The 18,428-nt window shown below is 41.3% G+C and overlaps 1 protein-coding gene across 1 annotated transcript; it reads left to right on the forward strand.

The window, feature by feature from the left end:
• Positions 1 to 7,302: 7,302 nt before the first annotated feature.
• On the forward strand, positions 7,303 to 10,476 carry LOC109941376 (mitotic checkpoint serine/threonine-protein kinase BUB1-like). Its single transcript, XM_020542162.1, has 5 exons — positions 7,303 to 7,309; positions 9,807 to 9,910; positions 9,995 to 10,066; positions 10,150 to 10,182; positions 10,268 to 10,476. The coding sequence occupies exons 1-5, from the start codon at positions 7,303 to 7,305 to the stop codon at positions 10,427 to 10,429; spliced, it is 378 nt and encodes a 125-aa protein (XP_020397751.1). The 3' UTR covers positions 10,430 to 10,476.
• Positions 10,477 to 18,428: the final 7,952 nt, after the last annotated feature.

Raw genomic sequence — 18,428 nt, forward strand, 5'->3', positions numbered from 1 at the left:
TATACGTATAATTTCTATTTAGAAAGAAAAGGATAAAACCCAAAGGACTATTATTAATTAATAAATTATTTTCCGTAAAGTTTGTTAAGACATTTTTATCTACATTATACTAGATAAACTAGCGTCGTAGTCACCTACTCATATTTTCACCAATAATAACTCAAAGTGGAAGATATAGTGGATTAGTAAATATATATGTTGTAGACATATTTATGAGTACAGTTGTGTGATGTGTATGTAATGGTGAATGATTACCCATGTAATGGTGTATGTTTATTTATTTGGCGTACATATTCTTTTGTATGTACGATACGCAAATTGATGCTAGAAGTTGACTATGAGGTAGACGAACCAAACTCGTTCGAGGACGACCCACATGAAACTTTCGTGCAAGGCAAGTGGATTCTCCCTCTATATTTCTATTTGTACTGAAATAATGCATACAGTAATGTTTACTTTTGGATATATATTTCATAATTTGATGGGATTTGCCTAAATAAGGATTTTCTAGAATTACCAACCCTATTCCTTGAATTACCCTGGGATAAATGCTATGCTTAGCAATTTTTGCTATTGCTCAACTTGATAAATATGATGTCACTCTTTTAATGATACTATGTTCCAGAAATGAAGTTTTATTATGATGTTAACCCGATGGTTAAACAAGAATATTTTGTGTTAAATGGAACATGGAGTGACCACCCAGGATAACAGTGCAACCACGAGTGCTATAATGGCTCTGGCTTTGGTAATTAGCTCTATAGACTTAGTGCTTAGCAACCCTACCTGAAAGATGGGCAAGAGGGGGTGGCAGTGGTTTGGTGGCAGCTCATGTTAACATGGGGTGGTAGTCTTGGCTAAGTTACCTCACCCAGAGGGCCATCAATAGTGACGTGGAAACCTTAGCGGGTGGCTTTGTACTAAGAATATTTTGTGAAAGCCTCATAGTGGATCCCTAGCCATTCACCTCGGCAGTGTTTATGGGTCCGATCAACCCAGGATAGATAGGATAAAAGCTTGTGGGTAAAGTTGTACCACCTATGCAGAGTGTAAAACTGATTTGTCAGTCGTGCTCACGGTTAAGAGCAACCTTGTAATACCCAATTTGTAATTTGTAAGAGATCATATAAAAGGAGAAAAGTATTTTCCTTTATGTATATGTGTGTATTGTATCTACTCACCATCACATGTGAATACCATATTTAAAGACAAATAACTAATAAAAATATATGCCATTAAATTATGCGTCATGCTAGATTTTATTTTGTGTGCATTTTGTGACAACATAAATAAAATAAAATAATAATATAAAAAGAAGTATATTAATATTCAAATCTGGGAATTTAACCTCAATTTTCAAATTAGAGTTTAGAGAAGAGAGGAAAATGCTATACAAAAATAAAGAAATATGTATAAAAATATTTGGACCTTCCATATTATTGGGCTCAAATTGTACATTTAAAATGAATATAAATTCACATGTAAAATTGGATTCAAATTTGAATTCTAGAAATTAAAAGAGAAGGAAAAGTAAGAGGGAAATAATAAGAAAAGGAAAAGAACCCTGTACTGGGCCGTCTCTACTCATTTCGGCCCATCTAGTGATCTCCCGCGTAGCCCACCTCGCTAGTCCCTGACCTCGTGGGCCCCTCTCCTCAGCTTGAGCCTTCCGTGCGCGCACCGTTGAGCGTTGGTGGCGACAAGTGGGCCCAGCAAGTCGGTCACACATGCGCGCCAGACGGGGGGGCAATTGTGCCGACATGTGGGGTGAGAGGGTCAGACTCCCGGCTCGCCCGAATTTTTTGTTTTTTAGCCTCTTTTGTGACACAAATTTTCGTTTGGACCCCCAGAAATTCTATTTGCACGTTTGGACCCTATGCTCGGCGCCATAGGCTGTGGCGCCGAGGTAACACAGCTCGGCGCCACAGCCTATGGCGCCGAGCTGTGACACTAGTAGAGATCTTATCATCGATGACGTTCGTATTGCGTCACTGCATGTGTATATATCGTCACAGATAAAGGTTTGTGACGAATTTGTGACGAGTTCGATTTGGTCATAGGGGTCGCGTCACATTTGTTGTGTTGTGACGGACTACCCATTTTCGTCATCGATGTGTATACATTCTGTGACGAAAGCCGCGTTGTCATGGAAGTGAATTCATTCTATGACGATCAGTTGTGGTCATAGAGGAAGGCACTTTTCCGTCATATGTCGTCGTCTGCCCAAGCAAACTGACGGCGTTGTTAACGCCGTTTGGTTTCTGTGACGGTACGGTATCGTCACAGATAGAGCCGTGGTTTGGTCATTAACAGCCGTTTGGAAGGTGCTGATGCGTACGACGTCAGCGCTGACGTGGCTAGTGACGTGGCAGCTGACGTCAGCGCTGACGTCAACGCTGACGTGGCTAGTACAGTCGCAGCTGACGTGGCATATGTTTTATTATATGCCACCAGTTTGGTCACAGATGTGCAGAGAATAATTTTATTGGAAATTGCAAAATATACTAGAACAGAGGAATGAGCACACAATTCCATATTCCATAGATGAATACAACTAGTATTCCAGTGCGCATACAAACTAAGTGGACAACACTAAACTCAGTTCACAGCATCACCACTTGACTTCACATTTGAGTTGAGTTTGCACAAACATAACAGTATATAATCAAAAGTTGACACCCATGAGCAACTAGAGTTTTTGGGTACCCTCATGTCAAAGAACAGGCCAAAAATAGCAGCTCTGACTAGCAGCCCTCATGTCGAAGAAGAGTTACCATGCAAGGACAAGAGCTTCTTGATGAGCACATTGGTCTCCTCCATCTCCTTGATGTTCTTCTCTGTTATCTTCTTGTACTCCTCCAACTCCCTTTGTGTCCTCGCCTGCTGTTCCTCAGCTTCTTCACATTTCTTCCTGAGCTGGTCGAGTTCACCTTGAACAGCAGCCGTCGCTTCAGCTGCAAGTTGTTCCCGAAGCTCACTATGATTTGATGATGATGCCTTGGAGGTTGCCGATGTTTTGATGCCGACGCTTTTCAGGAATTGGTGTGAGCTGCTCTGGGACAGCACCTTCGACACAAGGTGCACACTGGATGCTGGCATCTCACCTTCAGCAACAGGTTCAGCCCTCAAAGCCTCCATATGAGACTGAAATATCATGGACAGAAACAGATACATGTTAATGCTAATGAGCAACAACAAGATGCCAATTGTTAGTTATTGCAATAATTTGAGGCATGTAGAGATGACAAATTATAGCAGATTTGTCGCTGACAATAATGTGAAAACAGTGACTTTCATTTCTAGTGCACGGGTCCTACAAGGCATTAACAAAGACTATGAAAAATAGACTGACAGACTCTAAAAGCTATACATTTGATGGCAAATTATAGCAGATTATAGCAGTTGCAAATTATAGCAGATTTGCTTAAAAGCTATACATTTGATGGCAAATTAAAAGCTATACATTTGAAAGACTCTATAAATAGACTATGAAAAATAATGTGAAAACAGTTACAAATTATAGCAGATTTGCTTAACAAAGACTCTAAAACCTATACATTTGATGGCAAATTATAGCAGATTATAGCAGTTACAAATTATAGCAGATTTGCTTAAAAGCTATACATTTGATGGCAAATTAAAAGCTATACATTTGAAAGACTCTATAAATAGACTATGAAAAATAATGTGAAAACAGTTACAAATTATAGCAGATTTGCTTAACAAAGACTCTAAAACCTATACAGTTGTAGTGCACGGGTCCTACAAAAAATAGACTATGATATTTACTTTCATTTCAGAAATTTGATGGCAGACAAATGGCAGACAAAATAGACTATGATCTGAACTCCCCTGGGATGGGACAGGCGATCTCACTCATCGATATCACTCCCCTTCGTTCCATCGACCCACAGCCAGCCTCCCTCATATGATCTCATAAAAATTACACTAAATAAAGCAAACAAATGAACTTACAAGTGCTTCTCTTGCCGGTTCACTCAGGCCACGTTTGGAGCTGGTATGACAGGTCTTGAAGGCGTCCACCGCATCTAGTTCTTCAGTCTGATCTAAGCTGGGTTCTTCTCGGTTTCTCTTTTGCTTCTGTTTCGTGGATAAACAATCACAGCGGAGTTTGCTCAGATCAAATGCAATAGAAGTTGAGTGCAAAAGTGCAGGTAGTAGTACAAGGTAATAGTTACTTACATATGCATGTAAGTGTGCCACATAGCAGCGAGAACCCGTAGCCTGATGAAACTTGACTTGACTGCGGTTCTGCTTGTTCTTTTCACTTATTTCCTACAAGAGAATGAACATGTCAGATTAGATCATAGGTTCAATATGCGAAGATCCTTTGCAAACTTATAGTGAAAGAACAATATATGACAAGATACCCATACCATGTTCTTTGGATCAGACCACTTTGCAACTAATGCCCTCCACTGTTCATCAGTCATGTAAGATACAGGAGAAGTTGTGCTAATCTCATTTGCAGGTACACCATTGAAGTATTTCTGCTTGAGCCGATAACGCTGGTTTTTTACTGCAGAGCGTAGCATATCGGTGCAAGCTTCCTTTGTTGCCTTGTCCTCAGTGTTAACGGACAAGCGCCCCTATGCATATGACAATTCCATAGTTAGTCAATTCAGGTTAAGCAGTATACAAGTGAACCATAGAATCAGTAATGCACTTACATTTAGCTGTGACACAAAGCTGTTGTAGTATTTCTGGTCGTCCTTGTAATCTTTCCAACGAGTTAGGATAGGCATGGTTTCCCGAATAATGATGTCAGCCTCTGATGCAAACTTGGCAGCTTGAACAGGTTCATGTGGCCTTTTTTTGCCTTCCTCAACAGCTATGGGCAGTCTCCTTTGCATAACTTTAGTCATCCTGTCCAATTGTTTTCCCTTGGTTGCTGTCCTGGGTCTCCTTGGTGCTCGCTGTGTAGGAGCTACAAAATATAATTCGATTTTATTGAATAATGAAATTGTTTTGTTTCATGCAAATCAGCAAAAGCGATGCCTTATTTGACTGAAAAATAGAACTTGCCTTCAGTTTCTTCATCTCTAGCTACATTGCCTTGAGCATCACCTGTACTGTCATGAGCAGCAGATGCCATGTCTTCCTCTTCAGCTCTGCTGAAATGATCAGCAAGTCCAGGTGTAGTACAACTGTTGCCTTCAGCATCACCTGTACTGTCATGAGCAGCAGATGCCATGGCTTCCTCTGCAGCTCTGCTGAAATGATCAGCAAGTCCAGGTGTAGTAGGGCTGTTTGGTATGTGATCATTTCCATCTGTTGGTTCCTGTACATTGTGGCCATCTGTCTCTGTAGAGTGATGCCTTTTTGAAGATTGCTCCTCTGGTTGTGCACCTGCCCTCACTCTCTTGCTGAACCTAATGCCTGGAGCCATGTTGGGGTCTATCTTCTTCTTTGAAGCAAGGGTTGTGTTTCTACCTCTTCTAGGATACTGTCCACAAAAAAATAGTCATGTGCATTTAAAAGCAAGACCATATATTAATTAAGAGGTATGAAATAAAGAAGATGAATCTAAAAGCATGAGCATATATTAAACACCAGATTAAAAACATTGAAATGCAATGCAACTATTTGGCATCCACTACTTTGAAGATAGAAGGAGCACCTTCATTGCCAGGGGTTTTGGCTGCTCATAATATTCAGTGTCATCATCAGTATCTCCTTGATCATCATCGTCAAGGAGATAGAAAGAGACATATGAATCCGAATCTGAACTATTATTTATCTTGTTTGCTGCATTTTTCCCCTTTGTTGATGCAGATGGTGAGACAGAATTATTTAGAACAGAAGTATATTTGTTCAGACCCAAATCTTGCATCTTCTTTATATTCTCCTCCACTTGTTTATCCCGTCTTCTCTCATAAGCAGTTCGCTCATGTTGAACTACTTGCAAGATAGATAAGAACAAGCATACTGTGTGTATTAGATAATGTAAAGGATTTTACTAAAAGCTAAGAGGTACTACTATTTGCAGGGAAGGATTTGACTAAAAGCAAATAGATAAGATGTGTAGATTCAGTCATTATGAAGCTTGGTTATGATTGTGCAAGTTCATAATTGTGGTTGCACTATAACTATAGTTTTTCCCCTGTTAGGTTGTGGAAATCTTTATGCAGGCTTAAACAATGTTCAAAGTACTAGCTAGTACATTGATTAGGCGATGTAGATTTACACAAGCTGATGAACAAAAAAAGTGAAGATTTTCTCATCTCTTTCTACCAGCAAGGTTCAAGAAAGCACTAAGCGCTGAGCGAGCGGTATGGTGGTGAAAATGCTTAAGCGTGATTAATCGTGCTTAATCATTTTTGTTAAAAAGAGAAAAAAATACATGATATTGGGCCACCCTGCAGCAGCCCTTAACCCCCACCTCCTCTCTTCATGAGTCTGCAGCCCACTAGGCCCACCTGCAAGGAGGCTCAACGCAAAACCCCTCTCCCGTGATGACCTAGTACTCTGCTGCCTCCTTCCACGCCCCGCGCCGCCGCCCTGTGCTCTCTGCCTCCCTCTCCCGAAGCCTATCCTCCTCCGTGTCGTACGCTCTCCAGCTCCCTCTCCCGAAGCCTCTCCTCCCTCGTGCGATCTTCACCTCTACCGCGAAGCCGCTCCGCCTCTCTCTCACCAATCTGCTGCCTGCAGCCATCGTAGGTCCGTCCGCTCTCTCTCTCTCGTCGATCCGTCGATTTGTTGCCTGCTGGATTGACCCCGGAGGTGTTCCTCCTCTTCCTCTCCCTCCTCTTCTCCCTTAAACATGCCGAATGGGCACGATTAAGCAGGGCCAGCGCTTAATTGCCCGCTTAGTAGGTAAGCGATGTGTTGACCCTCTGCTCAGCGCTTAACCGCGCCTAATCGCACGCCTAATCGTGCTTTCTTGAACCTTGTCTACCAGTACTAGAAACATAAGTTCTCTACTAAAATATGGATGTGACTACATATAACACAATGTAAGGAACCAAACACAACTGTATCAGTGCACAATGATTACATAAATCAATTTACAATATCTCTGATAACAACGAATGAATAATTAAACTAAATCTAGCGATGGTTAGGGTTTAGGGGTTGGACCTTTCTGACTTCTGTGCCTCCTTTTGTTCACCATCAAGGTCGTCTGCGATGACCCAAATCCAGCGATGTTAGGGTTTAGGGGTTAGCGAGAGCAATGTGGATGGGGCGTGTTAGGTGGAAGGGGCGAGAGAAATGCGGATGGCAATGAGATAGAGCGGGATGCGGCGAGTGAAGTAGGCGACGACGCAGCTCATCGACGCGATGAGAGGTAAGGGGGCGGCGGTGAGGTACCTGGTCGAGGGGGCAGGTCGTCGACGGCGGATGTGTCCCAGCGGCGGCGGTGAGGTACCTGGTCGAGGGGGCAGGTCGTCGACAGCCGTCGTGTCCCGGCGGCGGCGATTAGGTTTGGAGAAAATAGTGGGGGAGAAAGAAGAGTGGGGGAGAAATAAGAGGAGTGCGGGAGATAGAGGATGAGAGCGGAGTCTGTTTTAGTGACGACGGCGAAAATGTTTTTTGGCGCCCAATGTGTTTGGCAATGCGGAGGCTAATGCGTTTAAGTATACTAGCGCTAGGTATATATTGAAAACACGTGCATAGCTCAATGGTTTGATCTGCTAACTATAAGTCTGAGCTCCTATGTTCAAGCGCCTGCAAGGAGACTTTTTTTGTGTTTTGCCTACCATTTTATATTAATTCTTTGTTTTTTATTTATCTCTATGTTTTTTTTGCAATTATCTATTCATGGACACATTAGTTTGGTTTATGATCATGTTATAATATTTTGAAATATTTTTGACATAGTGGTACTATACATCTCTCACTTGCAATAGCATCTCTCACTTAGTAATTAGCCTTATATGAGAGATGTATGCCTTTCTTAGGATGTGTGTCACCACTTTGTCCGAATGAGTTGAAACTATTTTGTCAACATTGTACACCAAAATGAATGGTCCATGCAAGTTTTTAGATTTTTCTAGCTAGGTTATGGTATTGTAACAAATATCTTTACGAAATACAACAAATAATTACAGTAATTAGTAAACTAGGTCTGAAAAATGCATAACTGCACACAACATCATAGGTTGGTTCAATAAACATGTCATTAAAGTTTAAAATGGTTTGGAGAAAGTGGTAGTATAGATCCATCACAAGCATGAACATCTCTCACTTAGTAATTAGCCTTATATGAGAGATGTATGCCTTTCTTAGGATGTGTGTCACCACTTTGTCCGAATGAGTTGAAACTATTTTGTCAATATTGTACACCAAAATGAATGGTCCATGCAAGTTTTTAGATTTTTCTAGCTAGGTTATGGTATTGTAACAAATATCTTTACGAAATACAACAAATAATTATAGTAATTAGTAAACTAGGTCTGAAAAATGCATAACTGCACACAACATCATAGGTTGGTTCAATAATCATGCCATTAAAGTTTAAAATGGTTTGGAGAAAGTGGTAGTATAGATCCATCACAAGCATGAACATCTCTCACTTAGTAATTAGCCTTATATGAGAGATGTATGCCTTTCTTAGGATGTGTGTCACCACTTTGTCCGAATGAGTTGAAACTATTTTGTCAACATTGTACACCAAAATGAATGGTCCATGCAAGTTTTTAGATTTTTCTAGCTAGGTTATGGTATTGTAACAAATATCTTTACGAAATACAACAAATAATTACAGTAATTAGTAAACTAGGTCTGAAAAATGCATAACTGCACACAACATCATAGGTTGGTTCAATAAACATGCCATTAAAGTTTAAAATAATTTGGAGAAAGCGGTAGTATAAATCCATCACAAGCATGAACATGTCTCACTTAGTAATTAGCCTTATATGAGGGTTGTATGCATTTTTGTAGGATGTATGTCACCACTTTGTCAGAATAAATTGCATTTTTTTGTCAACATTGTACACCAAAATGAAGTGTACATGCAAGTTTCTAGATTTTTCTATCCACCTAAGGTTTTTTAGCACTTATTCTTTAGTAAAATAACAAATACTTACATTAATAGTTAAACTAGTTCTAAAAATTGCACCGGCACAAAACATCATGGTACACCTCCATCAACACCCCAAAAAAGGTTGAAATGATTTGGAGAAACTGGTGCTATACATGTAAATAAATAAAAGAAAAATACAAAAATGATTGAAAAATGTAAACAAAACCAAAAAAAACCTACCTATCCCAAGCTCGAACACAAAACGCCAAGGTTCACAGTAGCAAGGAGTTACCATTGGACTAGTCACGTTTGTTCGTTAGTAACAGAGTGCAGTTATATGTAAGCATAAACTGTTCTCTGTCCAGGATGTAACCGAGCGCCCAGTTCAGATTTCTGCATTTTTCTGCCCAGTAACAGAGCGCACAGTAGCAAGGAGTTACCATTGGACCAGTCACGTTTGTTCATTAGAAGCATAAACTGTTCTCTGTCCAGGATGTAAGCATAAACTGTTCTCTGTTCACAGTGGCAAATTATAGCATTTTCAGTTTGTAAACTTCCCAGTTCAGATTTCTGCATTTTTATGTTATGCCCAGTTCAGAGATCTGCCGAGTCCATAGTTAAGCATCAACTGTTCTGCCCAGATCAGATTGTAAAGTGCCCAGTTCAGATTGCTGGGTGTTCTGAGTAAACTCTGCTGCCCAGTTCAGATTGCTGCCCAGTTCAGATTGTAAACTCTGCCCAGTCCAAAGTTCAAAGTTGCCCAGTCCAAAGTTCAAAGTTCAGATTCTAAACTGCCACTACAATTCCTTGTGTCAAGGTGGTAGAAAGTATCAAATCAAAGGATCAACTGGCACTGGTGCTTTTGCTAAAGTATACAAAGCCACTGTTGACAGTAATGCAAAAGAAATGGTTGCTTTGAAGGTGAGTCATGTTTCCATTGCATCAATAACTTGATGTTGCCTTTCATAGTTTGGTCCACTTTTAAACGCTGTTCATTATATGCAGATTCAGAATCCCTCATTTACTTTGGAATTTTACATGTATCGCCAACTTGATCTGCGTATATCTGATGTCGAGGTACATAATTTATGTCAAGAGCAGCCTCAACATTCTTCCATAAAGCACAATAATATTTAATAATATACATTGTTTACTTCCAGAGACCAAGCTATCTTGATCTGCGTATATCTGATGTTGGTTATCTATTTTAATGAATATGTAACTACAACCAGTCGATGTTGCTAACATGTAATGAGATATAAATCAAGCCTTCTGCAGGATGTCATAAATTCTCACTTAGTAGTCGGTCGATACATGGATGAAGTTCTATGCATGTATTATACCATAGAGATGTTGACCATGCTGGAAACACTGCATAGTGTTGGCATAATCCATGGTGATTTCAAACCTGACAACATCCTTGTTTGCTACCCGAGGTAGCTATACCATATTGCCATTACTGTTAGTCTGTTACCACTTTATGTCTCTCTTTAGTAGTATCAGTAATAACCATGCAATCTTTTCTCTGATATTAAGTGTTCAGATGTTCAGTTCTGAAAATACAGAAAATACAGAATACACATTCAGTTCACCACAAGTTCAGTTCACCCCAAATTCAGTATTTCAGACACACATTCAGTTCTGAAAATACAGAAAATACATTGTATCATCTAAAAATGAACTGAATTTCAGACACACATTCAGTATGTTGTACTAATCTGAACTGAACAATTCATAAATCAACTATCAATACTAGAAATCCTCATTTTCATCTTCTATGGACATGTCATCATTGTTGTCGTCACCACCATCATTAAAATATTGAAACATTGTATCATTTTCCTCCTCATCCTCACTATCTTCAAGAATAATAGCAGCTTCCTTCTTTTTTCTTATTAGTTCCTCTAAATTGCCTTCAATTAGACTGGCTTCTCCACCTTCAACATTGTGCAGAACCTGATTATCATCACCTTCTTGCACTATATGCTCTGTATCAGAACAATAATCATCCTGATGCACATCATTACTGCCCTCATATTTTTCAGCCACATCATAAATATTCCTATGTTCAAATTTCTGCACAACTCGGAAATCTTTACATTGTGGAGTTGTGTCTTGCAGGTAAAATATCTTTTTCGCTTGGTCTGCCAAGATAAAAGGATCGGACTTGTACCAAAATCACTGCACATTGATGGATTTGAAATGGCTGTCATCTCGAATGCCCACAGTCTTTCCTACTTGGTTGTACCAATCGCATCGAAATACAACCACCGACCGACGAACTTGATAATTCGAGTTATATTGTAACTCAATTACCTCTTTAAGGACACCATAAAAATCTATGTTCTCCCCATTATGTTCACCTTCAGTCATTACACCACTATTTTGTGTCTGCATAAACTTCTCACGATCCACTGTGCTAAACCGCACTCCATTAATCTTGCAAGCTGTACTAGTCTTAACTCGCCGAGCTGGGCCACATGACAGTGCCCACAGTCCTTCGCTAACCAATTCCGGATTCTCATTACGCTTCTTCTCAACCTGTTGCAACAAAATTACTCAGCTGAGCAATTACATATGCATACCCAAAACTTTAGTAAACCTATAACATAAAAGTTTAGTGACTTACATGGGACATAAACCACTTTGCAAATCCTTGTTGAACCATTCGATCAACATCATTTGGACGTGCACCTTGCTGCGATAGCTCCTCCCTGTACAGACTGCATGGCATACTTTATTCATAAGCATATTTTCAAATTTAATAAACATAACATAAATTATGTAGCACATACCAAACTAACTTACGTCAAATATTCCTGTACTTCATCAGCATTATGTAGCACATACCAAACTAACTTATTCATGATAGCATCATCAATGTACTCAGTCTTAGTAGCTCCAACAAGAGTAGCACCATGCTTAAAAACAGACATGTCATTAGGCAATGGCATCTCTGTACCACTATCATCATCCTGGTTAAATCTAGTGTCAACATCCTTCATGTACCTAGAATAAAATGTTAAGGTATCACTTGCCATATATGCCTCAGCAATTGATCCTTCCGGCCTAGCCCTGTTCCTTACAAAATTTTTCAAAGTGCCTAGTCGCCTTTCTATTGGGTACATCCATCCATACTGAACAGTTCCTCTAAGCATTGCCTCATCGGGAAGATGGACACTCAAGTGCACCATGACATCAAAGAAGGCAGGTGGAAAGATTTTCTCAAGCTTGCATAGGATCAATGGAATATCTCCTTTTAGCCGTTGCACAACATCTATCCGTAGATTTCTACTACATAGTTCCCTGAAGAAGGTCCCCAGCTCTGCAATTGCTTCATATACATCCTTCCTCACCAGTCCTCTAAGGCCAGCGGCTATGATTCTCTGTAGGAGTATGTGGCAAGAATGTGTTTTCAGTTTTCCAACCACCTTTGAACCATCTTCACTTATGTATCTTGCTAGGTTATCCGCAAATCCATCAGGAAACTTGATACCTTTGAGGAACTTGCAAAACTCGACTTTCTGATCCTTCCCCAACACATATGGAGCAGGTGGAGCCCTGCAGGCCGAGTTGCCATCTTGTTGCAAGTGCAGTTTAGGTCTTATGCCCATATCATACAAATCTAGCCTTGCATTATGTGTGTCCTTGGACTTGCCTGGTATACTAAGTAGTGTGCAAAGAATATTTTCACATACATTTTTCTCTATGTGCATCACATCGAGATTATGTGGAAGCATCAAATCTTTCCAATATGGCAATTGCCACAACACAGATTTCCGGCTATAAATCTTTGGACCGTCACTACTACGCTTCCTTTTATTTACAGTAATGTCAGCCGGCTTCCCTGGCCTGACATGTTTCACCTTCTCTAGCTCTTGTAGGACCTCATCCACAGTGAACCTGCCAGGCACAACTTTGTTTTCACGCTTACCATTGAAATCCAAGCTATTCCGCCATGAATGTGTCCTTTTAAGGTAACGACGATGTCCAATGTAGCATAACTTGTTCCTTATTGCCATAGACAACGGATTCTTGTCGCAATAAATACATGCATAATACCCTTTTGTTGTTCGCCCAGATAACGTGGCCAGCGCTGGATAATCATGTATACACCATAGTACAGCAACACGAAGGTCGAACTTCCTACCAGTACATGCATCATAGGTCTTGACACCCTTCCATAGCTTCAGCAGTTCTTCAATTAGGGGCTCAAGGAACAAATCAAAATCCTTTCCTGGACATCTTGGACCTGGGATGAGTAAAGACATAAAGCAGTTTGTTGGATTCACGCATTCCCATGGTGGGAGATTAAGCGGTGTCACAAGCACTGGCCACATACTGTACTGGGTACTCATGTTGCCAAATGGATTGAATCCATCGGTAGCTAAGGCTAGCCTCAGGTTCCTCGGATCATTTGCAAAACCTGGGTACTTTCGGTCAAAGTCCTTCCACGCTTCCCCATCAGCTGGATGGCTCATCACATTGGCGACTGGCTTCCTCACTTTCTTATGCCATTGTGTTTCCTCTGAAGTTTGTTTTGAAGCAAAAATTCTTTTCAACCTTGGCAACAGTGGAAAATGCCTCAAAACCTTATGTGGAACCCGCTTCGAACCAGTTTCATCTTTCCATCTAGACTCCGTGCATACTGGGCACTCATTCAATTTAGCATTAACATTCCGAAACAACACACAATTGTTCTTGCACACTTGGATGTTTTCGTATCCAAGGCCCAATTCTTTAAGATATTTCATGGCCTCATTATATGATTTTGGCAACTCACTGTTAGGGTATCCATCGGACATCAGCTTCATCATTGCTAAAAATGCTGTATTGCTGATTCGATAACGAGACTTCATATAAAACATCCTCACCATAAAAGAAAATTTTGAATGGCTAGAACCCGGACTAAGTGCCTTCTTTGAATCTCCAAGAACTCCTGCAAATCTTGGCTCTTCTCCATCAGCCTCTGCCGCTGCAAACAGTTCACCGATCATCTCAGGTACTCCATGATCATCATCGTAAACATCATCGTCCACATCCATATGTATCCCAAAGTCATTATCATATCCTTCGACATCCTCCTCTATACCCTCAACTTCTGTATCTGCCGACTCCCCATGATGAATCCACCTCGTGTATGTAGCTGACATTCCATAAATGTGTATATGAGTTTCTACTTCACTCTGAGGTCGCAACCTTTGATTAAGACAATTCACGCACGGACAACGAATGTCTGTGTCTTCTGGGTATCTTTCAGTAACAAAATTCATGAACTCTTCAACTCCTTTCACATATGCAGGTGTGAATTGTTTCCCATAAACCCATCTTCTATCCATCTATTTTGATAATAAATTAAAACTTGCATTAACTCCATAACTATGATTACATTGAACAAAATTGAAAACCACATCAAACACATGCATATATGAAATAAAATTCAAACGCACATAGAACCTTATTGTCAAAAACACAACACATCAAACCTTGTCTTTTCTCCCCGCCCTGCCGCTGTTCTGTCCACGCCCACCGTAGCTATGCGCAAGACGCCGCTGCTTTGCCGCGCCCGAAGCTTCTCTGCCTCGTTGTTTGCAGACGACGCCGTTCTTCCAACACAGTTGGATCAATGGATCAGGCGACAAGATCGCTCGTTCGCTGCGACGCTACCCAGTTGCCGATCAAGCGGACGACGACAGACGCTGGCGTCGTTGTGTGCCGTAACCTGACGGCCGATCGCAGAAGCGTAGATCGCAGCAGGAAAAATCAGAACAGGCGAACCATGCAGATCGCAGAATGGCGGCTGGGAAAACCTGTTAACATAACGACAGATGGGAACACCTGTTAACAGACGGATACTTTCTTTATATACACGAACAAGTGCGTAGTCTGGTGGTAGCAACGATTTAAAGCAAGCCGCAGGTCCCTGGTTCGAAGCTCCGCGGGCGCACCTTTTTTTTGCCAAATAACTAACTGCCGCTTCCAGTACTGGGCCGGGTCCGCGTCGCCAGGTGGGGGTGTGTCCCAAAAAACTGCGGCCCATGTAGGCCAAGGATCCCACGCCGTCAAGTGGTGTGTACACGTGGGCCGTTTTTTACTAAAACTCATCTGTGACCAATTTATTTCATCATTACGTCAGCCGATCAAGCCAAATTAATCTGTGACGTTCCTTTCATTTTCGTCTATGACGTTCCTTTCATTTTCGTCTTTAATATTCAAGTCTAATCTTCGTCCCTTGTAATTGTTGACGAAGATGTCAATTTGGTCATAGAAATGTATCAATCTGTGACTGAAGTCACCAGCGTCACTAGAAAATCGTCACTGATGATCACATTCTTACTAGTGTGACGTGGCAGCAACGACTACTTGCGCCTAGGGCTGACCTGGCACCGACGTGGTGGCGGCGCGGCCTCGTAGCTCGGCGCCACAAATCTTGGCGCCGAGCTACGAATTCCTATAAAAACGCCCGCGCGGCTGGCCGAGAGCAGCGCATTTCATCTCATTTCCAAACTTCGTCAAAATTTGCTGGATTCAAAGATTTGAGTTGGTTCACTTCGTAGACCAAGGTATGGTGCCCAACTGATTCGTTTTGTATATTGGGTTGTTAGTTTCATAGTTGCTCATAGTTTCATATTTTAATAGTTTGTATAAACCTATTATATTATCATTTCGATTATTAGTTTGTGTAAACTTATTATAAAGCATATTAGGTACAAGTGATAATTATAATCGTTTATTAGATGAAAGACATGTACCGAGAGGCGTTGTGGCAGAAGAGAGGTCGTCCTCGGGAGTTATATCCGGACGTATCTAGTAAGGATGCTCCTGTTCCTCCTGAACTCCCCGTGCCTAACTGTGACTGTAGCAGACTGGCTTGGGTACATCAATCACAACATCCAGACACGGCTGCTCGCTGCTACTACCTTTGTGGCGGTTTGGACGTACGTAGCTTATGACTTGTCACTTAATTTTGTTCGCATTCATTATTTTGTAATAGTGCTTCTTTCCATTATTTTAGGGACATCAGAGGTGTTTCTTTTTCCAGTGGATCGACGGTCCTGATAAATTTGACCCTTGATATCTTCTTTTCATTAATTGGTTGAGTGGAAGGACCAGTCATGAGCGTTTTAAGCGTTGGGTACCTCCTCCCCCGAATCCTCCACCAATGACAGATGCGGAGAAGGAGGTAGCAACAGAAAGACGGATGGACTCACCGCCTCGATGCGATTGTGGAGATCGTGCTGTCATCGACGAAGACTATGAGAAGCAGTTCTGTTGTCCGAACATTTATTATGTGAGCCCATTGATACGCTAAATGTATGAACTAGTTATTATTTACAATAAATTACTAATTTTTTCTCCTGTAGCCATACGGGTGGCGTAAGTGTCGTTTCAGAGAGTGGTTGTATGGTCCTTTGTCCCATTGGCCAGAGCCAGAGGTAAAGGAAAAGAGATACAATCAGTGGGCGGAAGAAGAGGTCAAATTTGATCCAGTACTCTGCAAATGTGGTATTGAAGCTAAGTATGGATTAGTTCCTTCCGAGCTTGGTGTTGGATATTTTTGTGGATATATGGTCGATTACGATGAGGTTGGTATTTTTTTGCACCAGCTGTAATGTTATAGCGGTACTTACTATTTTTTTGTAGGAGACGAGGAAATGCAGTTGGGAGAGTTACGACGACAAAGGAGAGGTGATGCGCACAATAGAGTCCAAGAGAATAATGGGACAGAAGATGCGTTGTGGATCTCGGGTCGTCGATTCGTACATTAACAATCGCATACGCGACATGCGTAGGGAAGCAAAATCTGCCTTTTATGATAGCCCGAAGCGTGCAGAGTATAGGAGGTTGAAGGCGGCAGATGAGAAGAGAGCACAGGATGCAAGGGAATGGGAAGCGGCTCAAGCCGAGAAACAGATGTTGGATAATCTTGTTGATCGCCTCAAGGGAAGTAAGTGAGATAAATGATATTATAATTATGTTAGTACAATTTATTTATCTTGACTTTGCTAACTTATTTTTCTCATTATATTTGCAGAGATTGGAAGCGGCGTAAACTATTTGGCCGATGAGGCGCATGCGAGATATGTTCAGGATAAAATGGCAACAGTTGAGTTGATGGAGGAGGAGGAGGACGACACATCTAGATTGAGTGAGCTTATCGCTCTTGCAGAGGCAGGATTACATGAAGAAGAGGAGGACGACACATCAAGGTTGAGTGAGCTCATCGCACTAGCTAAGGCAGGATTACGTGCTCAAGAGGAAGAGGATGAGTTTATGTCTCAGGCCGCCGAAGAGGTAGAGGCGGCTTATTACAAGAAGAAGTCTGATGAGGCTGAGGCTGAGGATGAGCTATTCTCCCAAGCTGCAGATGAAACAGAAGCCAATTATTACAAGAGAACTGGTGACAAGTGTGATGCAGGACAATGCAGCAAGTGGAATGAGGTTGTCATTGAGGATTGCGCGACGGATGACTCCGAAGATGAGTTACTCATAGATTGTGATTCATACTGAAGAATTGTAGCCTGTTATGTAGTATTTTTGTATAAAAAATAATTTAGAACTCTAAAGATGCGTTACTTATTGCTTGTTATGTTTTTTACAATTCACAAAAAAAATTGCAAGAGTTCCCCTTGTTTTATTAACAACCACAGTTCAAATAATCACATATTATAAGACATGTAAGCATTTCAACATATAATACATCACAAAATAACATCGAATATAAAAACATCCACAGAACATAGTTCTTCATACAATGTCCACAAACAAAGTCCAAAATACAATGTCCACAACACATAGTCCAAAACACATAACATAGTTCATATTACAACGTCTCCAGCATGAGTCCAAATCACACAGTTTTCAGCATAAGACCAACATCACAAAAGTATTCATTTCCTCCTAGTCTTACCCTTGCCCTTGGCCCCAAGAGCGTCGGTGCCTGGAGTGTAAGGGTCTCGTGGACACCTTCTACGTGGTGTCAGCTGTGATGGCTGAGTTGTAGGAGCATCCTGCAACTGAGATGGTCCAATCTCCTCCTTACCTGCGGCGCCAGCGCCAGCGCCAGTGTCGTCGTCGTCGTCGTCGTCCTCGTCGTCCTCGTCGTCGTGGGCCACGTCCTCAAACGTGTCCCACGTCGATCGCGAGGAGCTCAGTCCTGCTGTAGATGGTCCAACTGCACAAATGGGAGGCTGAACGTCCTGCTGCATACGAGGCACAGGCAGCTGCACGTCAACGCCCGCTAGAGACCGGCATCCACACCGAGCCGCTGCACGACGAAGACAACGTGATACCCTCTGTAATCGAAATATTAGTTACAGACATATGTTACAACATACAAATAAACAAGTTTTCTTTTAAACATTGATACTCATTGATAGTAATGATAGTGTAGTACTATCTGAAGTTCTCTGTGAGATACGCTCAAGTTCAACAACAG

The sequence above is a fragment of the Zea mays genome, chromosome 1, assembly GCF_902167145.1.
Source record: "Zea mays cultivar B73 chromosome 1, Zm-B73-REFERENCE-NAM-5.0, whole genome shotgun sequence".
Classification (NCBI taxonomy): domain Eukaryota; kingdom Viridiplantae; phylum Streptophyta; class Magnoliopsida; order Poales; family Poaceae; genus Zea; species Zea mays.

Coding starts and splice junctions, on each gene's coding strand:
- LOC109941376 (XM_020542162.1), top strand. Junction 9,911..9,994: donor AAGAAATGGTTGCTTTGAAG/GTGAGTCATGTT, acceptor CATTATATGCAG/ATTCAGAATCCCTCATTTAC. Junction 10,067..10,149: donor TGCGTATATCTGATGTCGAG/GTACATAATTTA, acceptor GTTTACTTCCAG/AGACCAAGCTATCTTGATCT.